The following is a 19,646-nucleotide window of genomic DNA, read 5'->3' as shown; positions in this document are numbered from 1 at the left end:
GTGAGGTTGAACAGGCTAGTGATAGGAGTTGCAACAATTGCAGCTGATAAATTTAGATAGAGAGGTTCCAGATTGTCTAGCCCAGCTGATTTGTAAATTCAGATTTTTTGAAGCTCTTTCAAAACATCAGCTATCTGGATTTGGGTGAATGAGAAATAGGGGAGGCTTGGGCAAGTTGCTGTGGGGGGTGCAGAGCTGTTGACCGGTGTAGGGGTAGCCAGGTGGAAAGCATAGCCAGCCGTGGAAAAATGCTTATTGAAATTCTCGATTATCGTAGATTTATCGGTGGTGACAGTGTTTTCTAGCCTCAGTGCAGTGGGCAGCTGGGAGGAGGTGCTCTTTGTCTCCATGGACTTTACGGTGTCCCAGAACTTTTTGGAGTTTGTGCTACAGGATGCAAATTTCTGTTTGAAAAAGCTAGCCTTTGCTTTCCTAACTGCCTGTGTATATTGGTTCCTAACTTCCCTGAAAAGTTGCATATCGCGGGGACTATTCGATGCTAATGCAGTATGCCACAGGATGTTTTTGTGCTGGTCAAGGGCAGTCGAATCTGGAGTGAACCAAGGGTTATATCTGTTCTTAGTTCTACATTTTTTGAATGGGTCATGCTTATTTAAGATGGTGATGAAAGCACTTTAAAAGAATAACCAGGAATCCTCTACTGACGGGATGAGGTCAATATTCTTCCAGGATAGCCGGGCCAGGTCGATTAGAAAGGCCTGCTCGCTGAAGTGTTTTAGGGAGCATTTGACAGTGATGAGTGATAAATTGACAGTGATGAGTGATAAAGATAAGTAAATAAATAATTAAAGGGATCAATGTAAATTGTCTGGGTAGCCCATTGATTAACTGTCCAGCAGTCTTGTGGCTTGAGGGTAGAAGCTGTTCAGATGCCTTTTGGTCCCAGACTTGGCACTCCGATTGTGCCATTCAAGAAGCGCTTCTACTTTTTCTTCTTGTTGCTCGTTAGTATGTGCTTTTTCTCTGGTGTTGCTCTACTGTTGACATCACGTTCATAGAATCTTGTGATTTTCTCTTCTGTGGCTGTGCTAATTATGTTACACTGCTTTTTCCTGGAGTATTGAAGACTTTTCATTTGCTCTTTGACCAGGCCATACTTTCTCAGGATGTTGCCTGTGAGCATTTTTGAAGCCCCTTGTTTGCACTCTGCATTTTTTTTTATACTTTTGCTTTAGCTCTGCAATGGTGGCATTTTGAAACAATTAAAATCCTTCTCAAGTTCTTCGGCATTCCCTTCATTTGCTGTTTTGACTTTGTCTTAGGAGAATCTTGTCTCTCCATTTTCTTCATCAGTTGATCATACCTTTTTTTTCTCAGCTTTCTGTAAGTTTGATCAAGTTTGACATTTGACATGCAATGAAATCTGCATGTTTTTGAGTGACCTCTTCCAACCTTTTTCCTTCCAGCAAGTATTTGACTTCTCATTCCTGTTGCAGATGATGAGGAAGGGGTTTCAGGGTGTGCATCAAGGGCAGGTAAGTTAAGGGCAGGTAAGTTAGGGGCAGGTATGTTGGCCTCATGTTCTGGCTGCAGGTCATCTGGTGACTGAGGTGGTGTGTTGCCTGAGAGGTAGGTTTCCATTGCAACTGTTCTCTTTAAAGTCTGTCTTCTATTCCATTGGTTACATTTCCATTGCCATCTCTTGCTTCTTCGTTCTTGCTTGTAAGCTCAGAGATAGATTGAACTTCTCCCATCTCTTTTTTCTTCCAGTATCTCTCTCTGTCTATTTGCAGATGTTCCAGGTATGGTATAGGATATTTTTAAAATGTTGTTTCTATCTCTATGTCTTTATGTGGCATCTTTTAAAAGCAAAGAAAAATACTACTTAAGTTTTCAATTTGTGTACACATTGGAGCATTTTCTAGATTAAATTAATTTAAAGCATGATTAAATAAGCCTAAAGCAAAACAAAGTAAAAAGTAATAACATAATGGTTTTTTGTGAATACATAAAACATAAATTATACCCCAAATTAACGAAATTATAGCCTGTTTGACCCTATAACCTGCATATAACTGCGGGACTGCAGGCTATGAGTCAACCCGCGTATCACTAGCTACTTCATACAGTAAATTCCCCTTGCCTGCTTCGCTTCTGCTGATTCGATGATGGCCTCGTCATCAGTTTATGAGTAGCCCGCACCATTCTTCACCGCCTACTCAAGCTCATTCTGCTGAAGCTGAACGCGCTAAACGTACTGTCCGGTTACAAGACCGGCTACTAGAACTCACAATACATCATGATACTTCATTATAATTACGGATTTTTGGGATTATCATAAAAAGTACGCTCTTTTAATCGTATCCCATCTGCGTGAACGGCTCTTAGTCTACTTGCCCAGGTAAGTTTTTCTTTACACTCAACTTTTTATTTTCCTCTCGTAGCCTCACCTTTCATTGGGCTATTTGAATAAATATTAAGGCTATTAATTAGTCTTCTATAAATGCAATATCTCAAATATCAATAGACTCTGTGTCAACTGAAAGTAAAGTATGGAGCAAAACTCTTTTGTTGTTCAATTGTTTAATGTTGTCTTGCTGTCTATTCACAATCAAGTCATCATATATGATAACTGAAATTATGAGCCACAGGCTGCCGATGTATACGGTTCTATGGCTCTGTAGCCTAGCTGTATCCTAACATGCACATTTGTTATTGTGGTAAAAGTTTTGAGGGTGACTGTCCATAGATCATTTGGCATGAAACATAATCTGTCCTGCATTATATTTAGGGTTGCTTGTGTTGCAATATATCACTGGTCTATGCTTAGGTCTTAGCTGATCAAAAATATTGTCCACAAATTATATTAATCTATCCTCTCCTTTATTCTTCGTTCTGCTTATGCTCATCGGATGTTTTATGGGGGGAATCAGAACATTTACCATTGAGGATTCAACTATTCATTAAAATGACTTGTTTAACAGAACACCGTAGGGGAACCCCTGACTCACATATTGATAAGTTAATGATGCAGCCCCTGCTCCACATGTCAAGGGTAGCAACACCACATAACAGAGCTCTCATTACTCTGACCTCATTAGGGAGATCAGCCAATACAATTGATTGGAGAGCTTGTTAGCTTCACACACAAGGCAGATCAATGGAGAGAGCAGGCTCTGTGATAATAGCAATGTTTTCCTGGCGCTCTGCCTGCAACACCAGGCAGGTCTGATGGATCTACTCTTGTTCACGCATGACTGCAGTAGACCTGTTTGACCATCGCCTCTATTGATTTTTATTTTTCAATTTTGGCCTGCCGCCGGCCTTACTCATGAATATTGAACCAGAATAACCAAGCAAACACCTAGAATCAGAACCTGATGATGAGGTATTGGAATGTAGAGTTGGGGCATTCCTTCCCTGTTGGCCTCATCCAATGAGATTCCTTCATTTGAACTCTAGACATTTGTACCTGTGCCCCACATTCCTCCAATGTAACCCGTGTCATTGACGCCAGAGTCTGAAGAGGAAGCGAGACACCCCACTCTCAGGTTTTGTTCTGGTTACATTGAAGTCAATGACCTAATCAGACCAGACCCAGATGCTATCGCACTGGTGTCTATGGGAGAGCCATCCCGTTAAGCGGACAGAAAATAATTAAATGGTAAACGGCCTGAGTGAACTATCTTCATTTATCCACCATCTTTGATTGACGCAATCAGGAAAGAGTTTAGTTTAGAAGGTGTGAACTCCCAGTATGGATGAACTGTCTGTTTTAACACCTGAGGCTACTTGTTGTTGGTGACTTGGTTGCCACACATAAAGAGTAGAGGATACATGACCTGTCAATGTCACCAAATGGGCCTGACTCATTCCTTTCCTGACCCCCTCAAATTCTGTCCACAACAGCATGGCAAATGACAAATGGAGAGAAAATGGGGTAGAGAGAGAATGAGGGGGACAGGAGAGAGCGCTGAAAGGAGAGAAAAGGAGGACAAAGGATGAAGGAAGGATAGATGCTTCAAGAGCCTATGGATGTTTTTTGAAGAAGCATTAAAAAATGATTGGCTTAGGGGAAGTGTTGCTCTATTTTCCTTGGATTCAAATAGAGCACAGCTAAGGGGTAGATAAATTATTTGGATGTGGTGGGGGAGTGAAAAAATGCAGCCTTATCTTGTATGTTTGTTCACCTGGTTAACTTAGTTAGTGAGTAAGGGACTTACAATAGGACCGGAGTTTGGAAAGGAGGAGAGGGGTCAAATGCTGGTTGGTATACCCAACAAAACATAATTCTGTATAAAATCCTGACTCATTCGATTCATTAAAAGATGATTGAGAGTACAGTATAGTATCTCTCCAGTCCATTGATCTAGCCAGGTGTTTTTTTTTGCATGAGATCTTCATACAGTACTGTAACACAGCCAGACTCAGAGAAGGAAAGCGGGATCAGACCTTAAGGTGTTTCTAATCAGGGATGTGGTTGGGTTCTTTTCTTCTCTCTCTGATGTGATGGTTGTAATGGAGAGAGAGAGTCCAGTGATGTTGCTCCCAGGAATGTGTTCACACACACACGGCTCCTATTAGAGCCTGGCTTCTCCGGTTTACAGTGTAGATGGCTTCTCCATCTACAGTGCGTCCCAAATGGAACCCTATTCACTACATAGTGCACTACTTTTGACCCGGTCAAAAGTAGTGACCTATATAAGTAATATGGTGCCATTTGGAATGTTGCCATACCATACCTCACAGACCAGTCAGTGAACATCCACCATCCCTCACCTTGGCTCACAGGTATGGCAGCTACATGGTGGAGGGGGTGGATTGGATGGATGGTTCTGGGAAGTAGCCTACCAGAGAGATATTCGGGAAACCCCCTTAATACTCAGCTTGTGTAATTTTGGAGTTTTGTGTTATGTTTAGCCAGTTGAATTACAGTCAAACAGAAACTATTATATAGTTACTACTTGGTTAGTGGCAGGAAAAGGAGTGGAAAAAATGTGGAATACAAACAAAAACAACTGTCAATACCAGCTGCACTATGAAAACAACTGTCAGTACCAGCTGCACTATGAAAACAACTGTCAGTACCAGCTGCACTATGAAAACAACTGTCAGTACCAGCTGCACTATGAAAACAACTGTCAGTACCAGCTGCACTATGAAAACAACTGTCAGTACCAGCTGCACTATGAAAACAACTGTCAGTACCAGCTGCACTACGAAAACAACTGTCAGTACCAGCTGCACTTTGAAAACAACTGTCAGTACCAGCTTCACTATGAAAACAACTGTCAGTACCAGCTGCACCATGAAAACAACTGTCAGTACCAGCTGCACTATGAAAACAACTGTCAGTACCAGCTGCACTATGCACTATGAAAACAACCGTCAGTACCAGCTGCAATATGAAAACAACTGTCAGTACCAGCTGCACTACGAAAACAACTGTCAGTACCAGCTGCACTTTGAAAACAACTGTCAGTACCAGCTGCACTATAAAAACAACTGTCAGTACCAGCTGCACTATGGAAACAACTGTCAGTACTAGCTGCACTCCAAATGCCAGATGATTTACCTTTCATTATATTTCTATGTGTGTCTTACCTACAGTTGAAGTCTAACGTTTACATACACCATAGCAAATACATTTCAACTCAGTTTTTCACAATTCCTGTCATTTAATCCTAGTAAAAATTCCCTGTCTTAGTTCAGTTAGGATCACCACTTTATTTTAAGAATGTGAAATGTAAGAATAATAGTAGAGAGATTAATTTATTTATGCTTTTATTTCTTTCATCACATTCCCAGTGGGTCAGAAGTTTACATACACTCAATTAGCATTTTGTAGCATTGCCTTTAAATGGTTTAACTTGGGTTAAATGTTTCGGGTTAGCCTTCCACAAACTTCTCACAATAGTTTGGGTGAATTTTGGCCCATTCCTCCTGACAGAGCTGGTGTAACTGAGTCAGGTTTGTAGGCCTTCTTGCTCGCACACGCTTTTTCAGTTCTGCCCACAAACTTTCTATAGGATTGAGGTCAGGGCTTTGTGATGGACACTCAAATAATTTGACTTAAGCCATTTTGCCACCACTTTGGAAGTGTGCTTGGGGTCATTGTCCATTTGGAAGACCCATTTGCGACCAAGCTTTAACTTCCTGACTGATGTCTTGAGATGTTTCTTCAATATATCCACATAATTTTCCTGCCTCATGATGCCATCTTTTTTGTGAAGTGCACCAGTCCCTCCTGAAGCAAAGCACCCCCACAAGATGATGCTGACACCCCCGTGCTTCACGGTTGGGATGGTGTTCTTCGGCTTGCAAGCCTCCCCCTTTTTCCTCCAAACATAACGATGTCCATTATGGCCAAACAGTTCTATTTTTGTTCATCAGACCTGAGGGCATTTCTCCAAAAAGTATGATATTTGTCCCCATGTGCAGTTGCAAACCGTAGCCTGGCTTTTTTATGGTGGTTTTGGAGCAATGGCTTCTTCCTTGCTGAGGGACTTTCAGGTTATGTTGATATAGGACTCGTTTTACTGAAGATATAGATACTTTTGTACCTGTTTCCTCCAGCATCTTCACAGGGTCCTTTGCTGTTGTTCTGGGATTGATTTGCACTTTTCGCACCAAAGTACGTTCATCTCTAGGAGACAGAACGCGTTTCCTGGCTGCATGGTCCCATGGTGTTTATACTTGCGTACTATTGTTTGTACAGATGAACGTGGTACCTTCAGGCATTTGGAAATTGCTCCCAATGATGAACCAGACTTGTGGGGGTCTACAATTTTTTTTCTGAGGTCTTGACTGATTTCTTTTGATTTTCCCATGATGTCAAGCAAAGAGGCACTGAGTTTGAAGGTAGGCCTTGAAATACAGGTACACCTCCAATTGACTCAAATTATGTCAATTAGCCTATCAGAAGCTTCTAAAGCCATGACATCATTTTCTGGAATTGTCCAAGCTGTTTAAAGGCACAGTCAACTTAGTGTATGTAAACCTCTGACCCACTGGAATTGTGATACAGTGAATTATAAGTGAAATAATCTGTCTGTAAACAATTGTTGGAAAAATGACTTGTGTCATGCACAAAGTAGATGTCCTAACCGACTTGCCAAAACTATAGTTTGTTCACAAGAAATTTGTGGAGTGGTTAAAAAACAAGTTTTAATGACTCCAACATACGTGTATGTAAACTTCTGACTTTCAACTGTATGTACCGGTACCATGACCCACCATTTCTAACTCCCTGTCTCCCCCCTCTCTCTCTCCCACAACAGACAGCATGTTCAGAGTGAGGCCAAGGTAGCTTCTCAGACCCAGATAACCAGCAGATAACCAGCAGGCCTGGTGGAGAGAACCAGCACAGACCCAGAGAGAGGAACGTCAGTGCCAGGACAGAGCCCAGAAAGAGGGAGGAGAGAGCCCAAAAAAAGTATTGACGGACAGGCGAGGGGAAGAAGAGATCCAGGGATTAGGGGCTCATCCAGGCTACGACCAATCCCCTGAGGAGACCCCCCTTTTTCCTTCTGAAAACTCAGACAGCTGCCCGGATTACTGCATTAAACTTATTACCTTTTATTAGAGACTTCTGTTTTTGTTATTTTTTTCTGAAACCAACTGGTGCTCAGTTTCAGCCCTGCTCTATCAGATGCCTGGAGTGTGGGCGGCTGGATTTGTGTAACTCTGAAAACAAAGGATCAGAAGGAGAGGAGGAGGACAGAGCAGGGCACGGGGGGATGCTGGAACGTGTAGGAGACATCTAGGAGCGTTCCTTAAAGACGTGTGGGGATAAACCTTCGGGCTCCAGCTGTGTCTGCGGGAGTCAGACGAGAGGTCAAAAAGTCTCTCTCTCTCTCTCTTTCTCTTTCTTTCAACCATGAGAGAGAATATGCTTTGCTTCACATTCACACACAAGCTGAGCAGTGCATGATTGCTTTTGCCTCTGCAGCTCACAGTCACATAGGAGAGTTAGTCAGAGATGTTGAGGTCGTGGCTTGAACTGTAAGTATATGAAGTCTGTTGGTCTGGTAAGTAGACCCCTGGTACTGCTCTCTATCTCTCTCTCGACTCCTCTCCCTCGCTCTCTCTCTTTCCAGTCTGTGGTATGAGGTGTGCTTCCTCCCTCTGTGCTGCTCCCAGCTGCCCCTCTTAAAACGCCAGCCAGTGGAGACCTAAAGGAGAGGGCCTGGGACTGTGGTCAGGAGCAAATTAAAAGGCTGCTTTAACCCTGACGCAATCCCATTCAGAGGTCTGCTCCAAGTCATTAATAAAGACAGGCTATCGCTCGTGGGAGGGCCTTGGTAATGGAAATCTCTTAAAAGAACAAGAACACCTTGTCAGTGTACGTTACACTATCAAATTATTACAGAAAGCAATATCCATTACTTTGCTGGCTAAAGATAACAAAGGAAAAGTCCATTATTTGCATACCTCCTGCCAGTGTTGACTTACTGTGGTATTTTGTGCAGTCAAAGTCAGCTAAGTGATTTTCTTATCAGTACATTTGTCAGTATTTTATGAATTTTGGGCTACAAATAGAACAGTATGTTTTTTTCTAGTGGAACATACTTTGCATGTTTGAAAACAAGATTTGGGGCTTCTGGTCAGATCAGTTGTAAGTGTTGAATGAGGGTCTCTGCTCTGCTTTTATAGAGATTTTGCTAAAGTATTTCGGGGAAATATGTGATCTGATTAAGTAGCACGCACTCATGTTGTAGCAAAACACAGGACGAGAGAGAGACAAAATAACCTGAAACTCTCAGACAATTAAAACATACTTACATTTAATTTGTTCTCGAGGGCAGTGACAGGAGAGTCACTGTGGTCTACATTTAGAAGGTTCTAGAACAGTGGACTTTGAAACCCGGAACTTTGACGACAAACAGCAGGCAAGGGTCTGTAGAAAAACCTGATCCAGTTACTTTATGACTGCCAGATCTGCCAGATCTCCTACCTGGTTCTACATCTATACACTAAATCAGTCTCTAGCAAAAAAAAATCCCCTCAGGGTTACTGGACTGTTATAGCTACATTTGAGCCTCTTCTAGGCGGAGAATTGAATACATTTTTTGTGCTTTCTTTTAATAAATGGTTCCAGTGTACAACCACAGGAGGGATATTTGCAGCTAGAACTGGGGTTATTCCTGAGCTGATGTTTTAAAAACCCAAAGCCTAAAACAACTGTAGAGCATAGCGTCTCTGACCACACTCAAATTGGCAGTGAATTCCAGGAACTGAGCTGCATACTTTTTCCCTCCATTTCTCTCCACTTAATCCAGCTGGATATGGATGACAACAAACAGCAGAAAATGGGACTGAAATTGCAAACAGCACATGATAACAAGAGAATACAATAGACGTCTCCATTACCGAGGTTGACCCTACAAGACCTGGTGGTGGAATTCTATTCAAAACCTAAACTTACATGATCATTACTTTTGAGCCACACAATTCCCCTGGGAGAATTTCTGAAGCAAATCTTTCACCAAAGATATTTAAATTCCTTTTCCATCCCTACTTTCAGTGGATTTAAAGGGATTTTTGTATTTTTTTTAGAGAACCTTACCCTTGGCCATCACCATGAACCTGGGGAAGATCCCTGGGTTGAAGAGCCTGGTGGCCGGCTCTCAGGGTAAACGTCATTTCAAGGGTGACCTCACCTTGGACATGATCAGCCCTCCGCTGGGAGACTTCCGTCACACCATGCACGTGGGCCGCGGAGGGGACGTGTTCGGGGACACTTCGTTCCTTAGCAATCACGGCGGGGCCGCCAACGGAAACGAGGATGATGATTCCGTCACAAGTCCTGACAACAAGATCGGGGCTTTCTTCTCCCGGACCCTCCGGCATGTTCGGAAGACACCGGAGCATCCCAGGGGGGGGTCGAAGGACCTGTCCCCGCCACCCCCTCCCATCTCCCCCATCATCAAGAACGCAGTGTCCCTCCCCCGGCTGGATGTGGACGGCTGCCCTACTAAAAACCTCTTCCACACCTCTCCTACCTCCCTGGATGAGACCACTTATGGTTATGGTGAGTCTTACTGTACACCCACACACACACATACACAAACATATGCACGCATCCACACAATAAATGAACATGCAACCATACCTGTGAAGACTTGCGGTAGATCCTGGACCTAAGGTCTAAGCTCAAGCTCAGAAAGCTAACACTGTTTGTGGCATGCATAGACGCAATAGCTGCTGTTGGACATGCTGTGAAAACATACTCTCATTTCCACAGTAATTCAGACAAATTTTCCACAGCTGTCATGATGAATCACCTTGGCTGACACACAACAACCCTCACACTCTCTTTAGCTTGTTATGTGATGTTAAGAGAGAGGCGCATCAGACATTACTGTGCTGCTGTGTGTCTGGTCTGAGGCCCTATGATGCTGACTACCCCACATTAATACCCTCATGTTTCACTGTCTGACCTCTCTGCTCTATTTTGTTGTGTGTGTTTGGAAGCATGTTTTTATCTATGTGCGTGCAAGCATGTTATTGGTGTAACAGACCTGTACTCCCAGGCAGAGGGCACTTCCCATTCAAACTATGTAGTGGTACTAATTTACCTTGCATCGTGTTTGTTTCCAGTAGACCTGGGCACATTTTCTTAGCATTTTGTAGTTTATTTGAAAATAATGTAGTTTATATAGAGTTTAAACTAAAAGACAACTATTTTCTTTGATATTTAAATACAGTACCAGAAAACTAAACAATATTTGAATGTATTTGAATACATGCAAATTATTTGAAATATATTGATCATAAGCACATGGTTTTGAGGGCTCTTAGATATTAATCTTAATGTAGCCTATAGCCTATAATTAAATACACAAGGGACATGGAATCACCTCAACATTAGATTAGACCACTTTTGCAGCTTCAAAATTACTAACAAATATATTTTCATAATGTCTGAGTCATAAGGTAATACCAACAAACTCTCACAGTCTAACTTCATCCACATTCTCCAAACAATACATTTCAATATTGCTCTAAATGTAAAATTTCAAAGTGTTTTTCACACCCTGGGTTGACTCCTGCTGCTCTTTATCGTTCCATTTCTCCAAATGTCAAATTTTGAAGTTAAGGTGTAAGTTTAGGCACTCTTTCTGAATGGTTACGGTAAGGGTTAAGGTTCGGGATAGGGTTAAAACCCCAAAATGCCTCCACAGTGGCACAGCGGCACTGCATCGCAGCACTAGAGGCGTCACTACAGATCCGGGTTCGATCCTGGGCTGTGGTCGCAGTCAACCGCGACTGGGAGACTCATGAGGCGGTGCACAATTGTCCCAGCGTTGTCTGGGTTAGGGGAGGGTTAGGCCGGCTGGGATGTCCTTGGTCATTGCACTCTAGCGACTCCTTGTGGCGGGCCGGGCGCATGCACGCTGACTTTGGTCACTAGCTGTACGGTGTTTCCTCTGACACATTGGTGCGGCTGGCTTCCGGGTTAAACGAGCAGTGTGTCAAGAAGCAGAGCGGCTTGGCGGGGTCGTGTTTCGGAGGACGCATGGCTCTCGACCTTTGCCTCTCCCGAGTCCGTACGGGAGTTTCAGCAATTGGACAAGACTGTAACTACCAATTGGAAATCACAAAATTGTGGAGAAAAAGTGGTAAAAAGTACAAAAACATATACAGTATATATTCATTTTTTCTAATAAAAATAAAAGAACAGTGTTCACGACTGGGATCGAACATACAACCTTCTGATCCAGAGTCATGAGATTAATATTTCTGAATGGTAAGGTAAGGTTTAAGGTTTGGGATAGGGTTAAAAGTATCATACTTGAAGGTAAGACCCAGAGGTGGGGCAAAGGTACAGGACGGCAGGCAGGGTCGGGGGCAGGCAGAGTGGTCAGGCAGGCGGGCTCAGAGACAGGGCAGGCAAGGGTCTAAACCAGGAGGGTGAGAAAAAGAGAGACTGGGGAGAAGCAGAAGCTGAGATGAAAAACGCTGGTTGACTTGACAAACAAGACGAACTGGCAACAGACAAACAGAGAACACAGGTATAAATACACAGGGGATAATGGGGAAGATGGGTGACATCTGGAGGAGGTGGAGACAATCGCAAAGACATGGGTTTAACTCTGGACACATGAAAGGTGGGATGTATACGAAGGGTATGTGGCAACAGAAGACAAACAGCTGAGGGGCTAATAATTTTGGCGATGGGAAATGGGCCAATAAACCGGGGGGAGAACTTGTGGGATTCCACCCGGAAGGGCAGTTCCCTGGTGGATAGCCATACCTTCTGCCCAAGATGATTCCGGGGAGCCGGGGTCTGATGGTGCCGACCGGGCTCTCCTTCAGGTATGATGACAGCAGCAGACAAACATCTGGGCAGAAGGCATGACGCACTCTTCCTCCTGCTTGGGGAAGAGCGGGGGCTGATACCCCAGGGAACACTCAAAAGGAGATAAGCCCGTGGCAGAGCAGGGAAGGGTGTTGCGGGCATATACAACCCACACCAGCTGCTGGCTCCAGGAGGTGGGGTTGGCGGAGACCATGCAGTGCAGAGTAGTCACCAGATCCTGGTTGGCTTGCTCCGACTGGCCGTTGGACTGGGGGTGGAATCCGTAGGACAGGCTGGTCGATGACCTAATGAGGGTGCAGAACGCCTTCCAGAACCGAGATGAGAACTGAGGGCCCCGGTCAGAGACCATGTCGACCGGCAGTCCATGGATCCGGAAGACGTGCTGCACCATGAGCTGGGCCGTCTCCTTGGCTGAGGGTAGTTTGGGGAGAGGAATTATGTGGCGGCTTTGGAAACCCGATCCACCACAGTCAGGATGGTGGTGTTGCCATCAGATGGGGGAAGATCGGTGACAAAGTCCAGGGAGATGTGGGACCAGGGATGGTGAGTGACAGGCAGAGGTTGAAGGAGACCAGCTGGAGCTTGTTGAGGAGTCTTGTTTTGTGCACACACTGTGCAAGCGATGACAAATGCGGAGACATCAGGGACCATGGTAGGCCACCAAAAGCCAGGGTCCGGCGGGAACCCGGGTGGCAGGCCAGTCCAGGACCGTGGAGCGGACCACGTCAGGCACGAACATCAGATGCAAACGAGGGTTAGGAAGGAACAGACAGAGTATCCCGTCTATCACCAGAGACATTCTTCAAAGGACTCGGTTGGGCAACACGGCCTTCTATCTACCACCAACCTACCGAAGCGCAGCTCAGAGTAAATATTTATTGCATTTTCCTTTTCCAAATGGGTGGTAATTTAGAATGCATAAGATACTGTATTTACAATAGCACAGCTTCGGCCTTTGTTCCTCAGTCTTCCCGCTCCTTCACTTAAATCCAGCCCCTTTTCTTTTGTGTAACCAACTGTCATATCTGTTCCGCCCGCTAGGGACGTTTTCCTTTATGACGTCATTTGTAATCAAGTTATGATTTAATTATGTGTATGTGTAATTCTGTGTGATTAGTTAGGTATTTAGTAAATAAATGATTAAACCCAATTTTGTATTGCTGATTCAAATTGTTAGCCAGGGTTCATGCAGATAACCAAGAATTTACAACTTTCAGATGAGACTGAAGTAAGATGACGATTAATATTGACTGCTATTGATGTAAAATATTACTAGGTCTTTAAGAGTTTATTTGGAAGATAACAGCTCTATAAATATTATTTTGTGGTGCCCTGACTCTCTAGTTAATTACATTTACATGATTAGCTCAATCAGGTAATATTAATTACGGAGAAATGATTTTATAGAATAGCATGTCATATCACTTAATCCGGCATAGCCAAAGACACGACACAGCTATCCCATTTTTTTTTTACTGTTTATGCATTAAGGGTTGCATATCTGTTATCATCTTTTTGTTTTCATTCTCATTCTTGCTTCTTCAATACCCACCCTTACATCCGGTTATCTCAGCATAAGAAAATGATGAGGATACCCCTCATGTTTGGGTTCAAGGAACGATATTACTAGTATTGCTAAGCATTGAACTTGTTATAATTTTTATATTGCCTTTCGTCCAGGACATTTACATAGTGATGACACCATGCCAATTAATGAACAATGGACAATATATGGATCATACAGCTGTCATGACGTTGGCCTGGGGGATAGGTTTATGACAGTCATAAATACGTCTTTCCCCCTTTTTCCTCTCTCTACCCTACTGAGGTTACATTTGCAAACCCCTTGGTTAACATAGAGATTCAGGAAACATCAGAAGGTGGGGGGAAATTAACTATATTCTGGTAATCTGACCCATTGAACATATGCGGTGGTACTTAATGAATATGATGTCAGTTCGGTTGTCATCTGAGACATTCTCATCAATGATAAAATGACATAAACTCTACAGTGGAAAGTCTATACATTAGAGTTATCGGATTCACATGGAATTGTTGTTCAATTTAAATGTTTGAATATGAAATTATTCGGTTGTCAAACAACCGGTAAGGATGCTCTCGATGGTGCAGCTGTAGAACCTTTTGAGGATCTGGGGGCCCATGCCAAATCTTTTCAGTCTCCTGAGGGGGAAAAGGTTTTGTCGTGCCCTCTTCACGACTGTTTTGGTATGTTTGGACCATGATAGTTCGTTGGTGTTGTGGACACCAAGGAACTTGAATCTCTCGACCCGCTCCACTACAGCCCCGTCAATGTTAATGGGGGCCTGTTCGGCCTGCCTTTTCCTGTAGTCCACGATCAGCTCCTTTGTCTTGCTCACATTGAGGGAGAGGTTGTTGTCCTGGCACCGCACTGCCAGTTCTCTGACCTCCTCCCTGTAGGCCGTCTCATCGTTGTCGGTGATCAGGTCTACCACTGTTGTGTCGTCATCAAACTTAATGATGGTGTTGGAGTTGTGTTTGGCCACGCAGTCGTGGGTGAACAGGGGATACAGGAGGGGACTAAGTACACACCCCTGAGGGACCCCAGTGTTAACTTGTTATGGCTGCAATCCCCCTATCGGGATAAGTGTCATCAACAACCGCTGAATAGCATAGCGCTACATACAATAACTATTACTATAAAGATTTATACGATAAAACATTAAGTACACTTAGCATCAGGTAGCTCGGCCACGAAAATCAGAAAAGCAATCAAATTAATCATTTACCTTTGATGATCTTCGGATGTTTTCACTCACAAGACTCCCAGTTACACAACAAATGTTCCGTTTGTTCCATAAGATGATTTTTATATCCAAAATACCTCAGTTTGTTTGTCGCGTTATGTTCAGAAATCCACAGGAAAGAGCGGTCACGACAACGCAGATTCCAAATGGTTTCCATAATGTCCACAGAAACATGTCAGACGTTTTTTATAATCAATCCTCAGGTTGTTTTTAAATCGATATATAATCGATAATATATCAACCGCAAATGTCTTTCACAGTAGGAGAGGGGAAAACAATGGCTGTCCAAATTCTGTTGCGCAAGCAAATCTCATGTGACCACCTGACGCGATGTTATCGTTCTGGCTCATTTTTCAAAATAAAAGCCTGAAACTATGTCTGAAGACTGTTGACACCTTGAGGAAGCGATAGGAAAAGGAATCTGGTTCATATCCCTTTAAATCTAGCAAAGGGAGGCTATGGAACATGGAGTTTTCAAAATAGAAGCCACTTCCTGTTTTGATTTTCCTCAGGGTTTCGCCTGCAATATCAGTTCTGTTATACTCACAGACAATATTTTGACAGTTTTGGAAACTTTAGAGTGTTTTCTATCCAATACTAATAATAATATGCATATATTAGCAACTGAGACTGAGGAGCTGGCCGTTTACAATGGGCACCTTTTCATCCAAGCTACTCAATACTGTCCCTGCAGCCATATGAAGTTAAGGATCAGACGCAGACATATTGTTGCCTTCTCTTATCACCTGGGGGCGGCCAGTCAGGATGTCCAGGATCCAGTTGCAGAGAGAGGTGTTTAGTTCCAGAATCCTTAGCTTACTGATTAGATACGTGGGGACTATGGTGTTGATTTCTGAGCTGTAGTTGATGAACAGCATTCTCACATAGGTGTTCCTTCTGTCCAGGTTAGAAAGGGCGAGTGTGGAGTGCGATTGCGATTGTGTCATCTGTGGATCTGTTGGGGCGTTTTGCGAATTGGAGTGGGTCTAGGGTGTCCGGGAGGATGCTCTTGATGTGATCCATGACCAGCCTTTCAAAGCACTTCATGGCTACCGACGTGAGTGACATGGGGCGGTAATCATTTAGGCAGGTTACCTTTGCTTCCTTGGGCACAGGGATTATGGTGGTCTTCTTGAAACATGTAGGTATTACAGACCCGGCCAGGGAGAGGTTGAAAATGTCAGTGAAGACACTTGACAGTTGGTCCGCGCATGCTTTGAGTACACGTCCTGATAATCCGTCTGGTCCAGCTGCTTTGTGAATGTGGACCTGTTTAACTTCTTGATGCACCCATCCCGTTAGCGGGATCATTTTCGTTAACATCCGCTGAATTGCAGAGCGCCAAATTTAAATTAAATTACTAAAAATATAGGTGCAATATAGCAAAACACAGCTTAGCTTGTTGTTAATCCACCTGGCATGTCAGATTTCAAAAAAGCTTTTAGGAGAAGGCATACCAAGCGTTTATGTAAGGACATCTCTCTCAGCAGACAAAACATTACAAAGAGCTAGCAGCCAAGTAGATTGGTCACAAAAGTCAGAAAAGCAATAAAATGAATCGCTTAACTTTGATGATCTTCGGATGTTTGCACTCACGAGACTCCCAGTTATACAATAAATGTTCCTTTTGTTCCATAAAGATTATTTTTATATCCAAAATACCTCAGTTTGGTTGGTGCGAATATGTTCAGAATTCCACAGGCTCGAGCGGTCACAACCGGGCAGATGAAAATTCAAAATAGTATCCGTAAAGTTCATAGAAACATGTCAAACGTTTTTTATAATCAATCCTCAGGTTGTTTTTACAATATATAATTGATAATATTTCAACCGGACTGTACCTTCTTCAATAGGAGAGAGAGAGAAAATGTCTGCTCCAAGCTGTTGCGCTTGCAAAACGCTGCTGGCACCCAGCCATACAATGACGCGATGTGATCTTTCTCGCTCATTTTTCAAAATAAAAGCCTGTCTAAAGAACATGTCTAAAGACTGTTCACAACATGTGGAAGCCATAGGAAAATGAATCTGGCTGATATCCCTTTAAATGGAGCGAAGGCAGGCAATGGAACAGAGAGCTTTCGGGAAAAACAGCACGTCCGGGTTGGATTTTCCTCAGGTTTTCGCCTGCAATATCAGTTCTGTTCTACAGACAATATTTTGACAGTTTTGGAAACTTTAGAGTGTTTTCTATCCTAATCTGACAATTATATGCATATTCTAGATTCTGGGCCTTAGAAATAGGCAGTTTCATTTGGGTACGTTTTTCATCCAAACATCAAAATACTGCCTCCTACACTCAACATGTTAAGGGTTTTGTTCACATTGGCTACCGAGAACTTTATCACATAATCATCCAGAATAGCTGCTGCTCTCGTGCATGCTTCAGTGTTGCTTGCCTCAAAGCGAGCATAAAAGGCAATTAGCTTGTCTGGTAGGCTCGTGTCACTGGGCAGCTCGCGTCTGGGTTTTCCTTTGTAGTCCGTAATAGTTTTCAAGCCCTGCCACATCCGACGAGCATCAGAGTCGGTGTAGTAGGATTCAAACTTAATCCCGTATTGACGCTTTACTTGTTTGATGGTTCGTCTGAGGGCATAGTGGAATTTCTTACTAAGTTCCGGATTAGTCTCCCGCTCCTTGAAAGTGGAAGCTCTAGCCTTTAGCTCGATGCGTATGTTGCCTGTAATCCATGGCTTCTGGTTGGGATATTTACGTACAGTCACTGTGGGGACGACGTCATCGATGCACTTATTGATGAAGCCAATGACTGAGGTGGTGTGTTTCTCAATGCCGTTGTATGAATCCCAGAACATATTCCAGTCTGTCATCTGACCCGTTCCGGATTGAGAGAGTCACTGGTACTTCCTGCTTTAGTTTTTGCTTGTAAGCAGGAATCAGGAGGATAGCATTGTGGTCATGTTTGCCAAATGGGGAGAGCTTTGCATGCATCTCTGTGTGGAGTAAAGGTGGTGTAGGATTTTTTCCCCCTGGTTGCACATGTGACATGCTGGTAAAAATTTGGTAAAACTGTTGCCTGCATTAAAGTCCTCGGCCACTAGGAGCACCACTTGTGAGTGAGCATTTTCTTCTTTGCTTATGGCCTTATAGAGTTGGTTAAGAGTGGTCTTAGTGCCAGCTTCGCTTTCTGGTGGTAAATAGACAGCTACGAATAATACAGATGAGAACTCTCTTGGTAGATAGTGTCGTCGACAACTTATCATAAGGTACTCTACCTCAGGGCGAGCAATACCTCGAGACTTCTTTAATATTAGACATCGCACACCAGCTGTTAATGACAAAAAGACACACACCCACACCCCTCGTCTTACCAGAGGTAGCGTCTCTGATCTGCCGGTGCATGGGAAATCCAGCCAGCTCTATATTGTCCGTTTCTTTGTTCAGCCACGTCTCGGTGAAACATAGGATGTTACCGTTTTTAATGTCCCGTTGGTAGGATAAGATGATTAAAATGGCGCAGAAGAAAATGGCTGACGTTTTACAATCTCCCAAACAATTGTGCAATTTGTATTTATTTTTTTGCGTTTTGTGTAACTTATTTTTTTACTTATTGCATACATAATGTTGCTGCTACCGTCTCTTATGACCAAAAATAACTTCTGGACATCAGAAAAGCAATTACTTACCACGGACTGGAAGAAACTTTTTCCTTTAACGAGTCCGACAATAAGGAAATCCTGCTTTCACTGGAACAGGCCCAGATCCACGCCTTTTGCGTGAAGAATCGAATCTGAATCTGAATCAGGTGAATTACTATCAGAACCCATATTAATCGACCAAAGATTATCCCGTTTCTATAAAGAATTGTACACCTCTGATTGTAAATCCACACCAAGCCAGATTGAGTCCTTTTTAAAATATATAAAAACTCCTCTTCTCTCAACTGAGGAAGGGGGCTTGCTGGGAGCCCAAATCTCTCTCCATGACCTACAAAAGGGCATTGGATAACATGATTAAAGGCAAATCACGTGGTTGTGATAGTATTCCTCCTGGGGGATATTTAAAATGTTGGAACCAGTTAGGTCTGGTGTTGCTTAAAAGGATGAATACAGCTCTTCACGAAGGTTCATTTGGAAGAGATGTAAATACAGCACTAATTGAGCTTTTATTAAAAAGTTAAGGCCGCCATCTAGTGCTCTCACTATCGTCCTCTAGCTTTGATAAACACAGATATTAAACTATATTCAAAACTTCTGTCTCTAAACTTACTTACCCAAATTGGTATCTGGAGCAAAGCGGGTTTGTTAAAAAACTATTATCCTCCGTTGCCTATTACATATCTTACATGCTTCATCAGAACCAAACCAAAACATAAGGGACTTGGCTCCAATTTCATTAATATGTTTAAGATACTATATGCCAATCCTTCAGCCATATTAATAACAGACAATAACTGCTCTGTTCTGTTCAGAATAACTAGAAGTGGCAGGCAAGGTGATCCCATCTCACCACTGCTATTTTTATTGTCTATGGAGCCCCTGGTTCAGGCAATTCAACAATCGAAAGAAATTACACAAATATCTCTCAATCCTACAGATCATGTGATCTCATTATACGAC

At 43.1% G+C, this 19,646-nt stretch overlaps 1 protein-coding gene across 3 annotated transcripts in view; it reads left to right on the top strand.

Annotated features, from left to right (window-relative positions):
- The first annotated feature begins 2,168 nt into the window (after window positions 1–2,168).
- Window positions 2,169–19,646, top strand: part of LOC109870255 (cdc42 effector protein 1) — a 27,433-nt gene continuing 9,955 nt past the window's right edge. The window contains exons 1-3 of one of the 3 annotated variants that reach the window (XM_020460680.2): window positions 2,169–2,362; window positions 7,242–7,797; window positions 9,520–9,994. In XM_020460680.2, coding sequence (XP_020316269.1) covers window positions 9,544–9,994 — 451 coding nt within the window. In that variant the 5' untranslated portion in view covers window positions 2,169–2,362; window positions 7,242–7,797; window positions 9,520–9,543. Of the gene's footprint in view, window positions 2,363–7,241; window positions 7,992–9,519; window positions 9,995–19,646 lie in introns of all 3 variants that reach the window. The other 2 variants (XM_020460679.2, XM_020460678.2) reach the window with 2 other exon arrangements.

Source organism: Oncorhynchus kisutch, linkage group LG25 (genome assembly GCF_002021735.2).
Source record: "Oncorhynchus kisutch isolate 150728-3 linkage group LG25, Okis_V2, whole genome shotgun sequence".
Taxonomy (NCBI): domain Eukaryota; kingdom Metazoa; phylum Chordata; class Actinopteri; order Salmoniformes; family Salmonidae; genus Oncorhynchus; species Oncorhynchus kisutch.
Note: the sequence above shows the minus strand (reverse complement) of the source record. Positions and strands in the feature narration are given on the sequence as shown.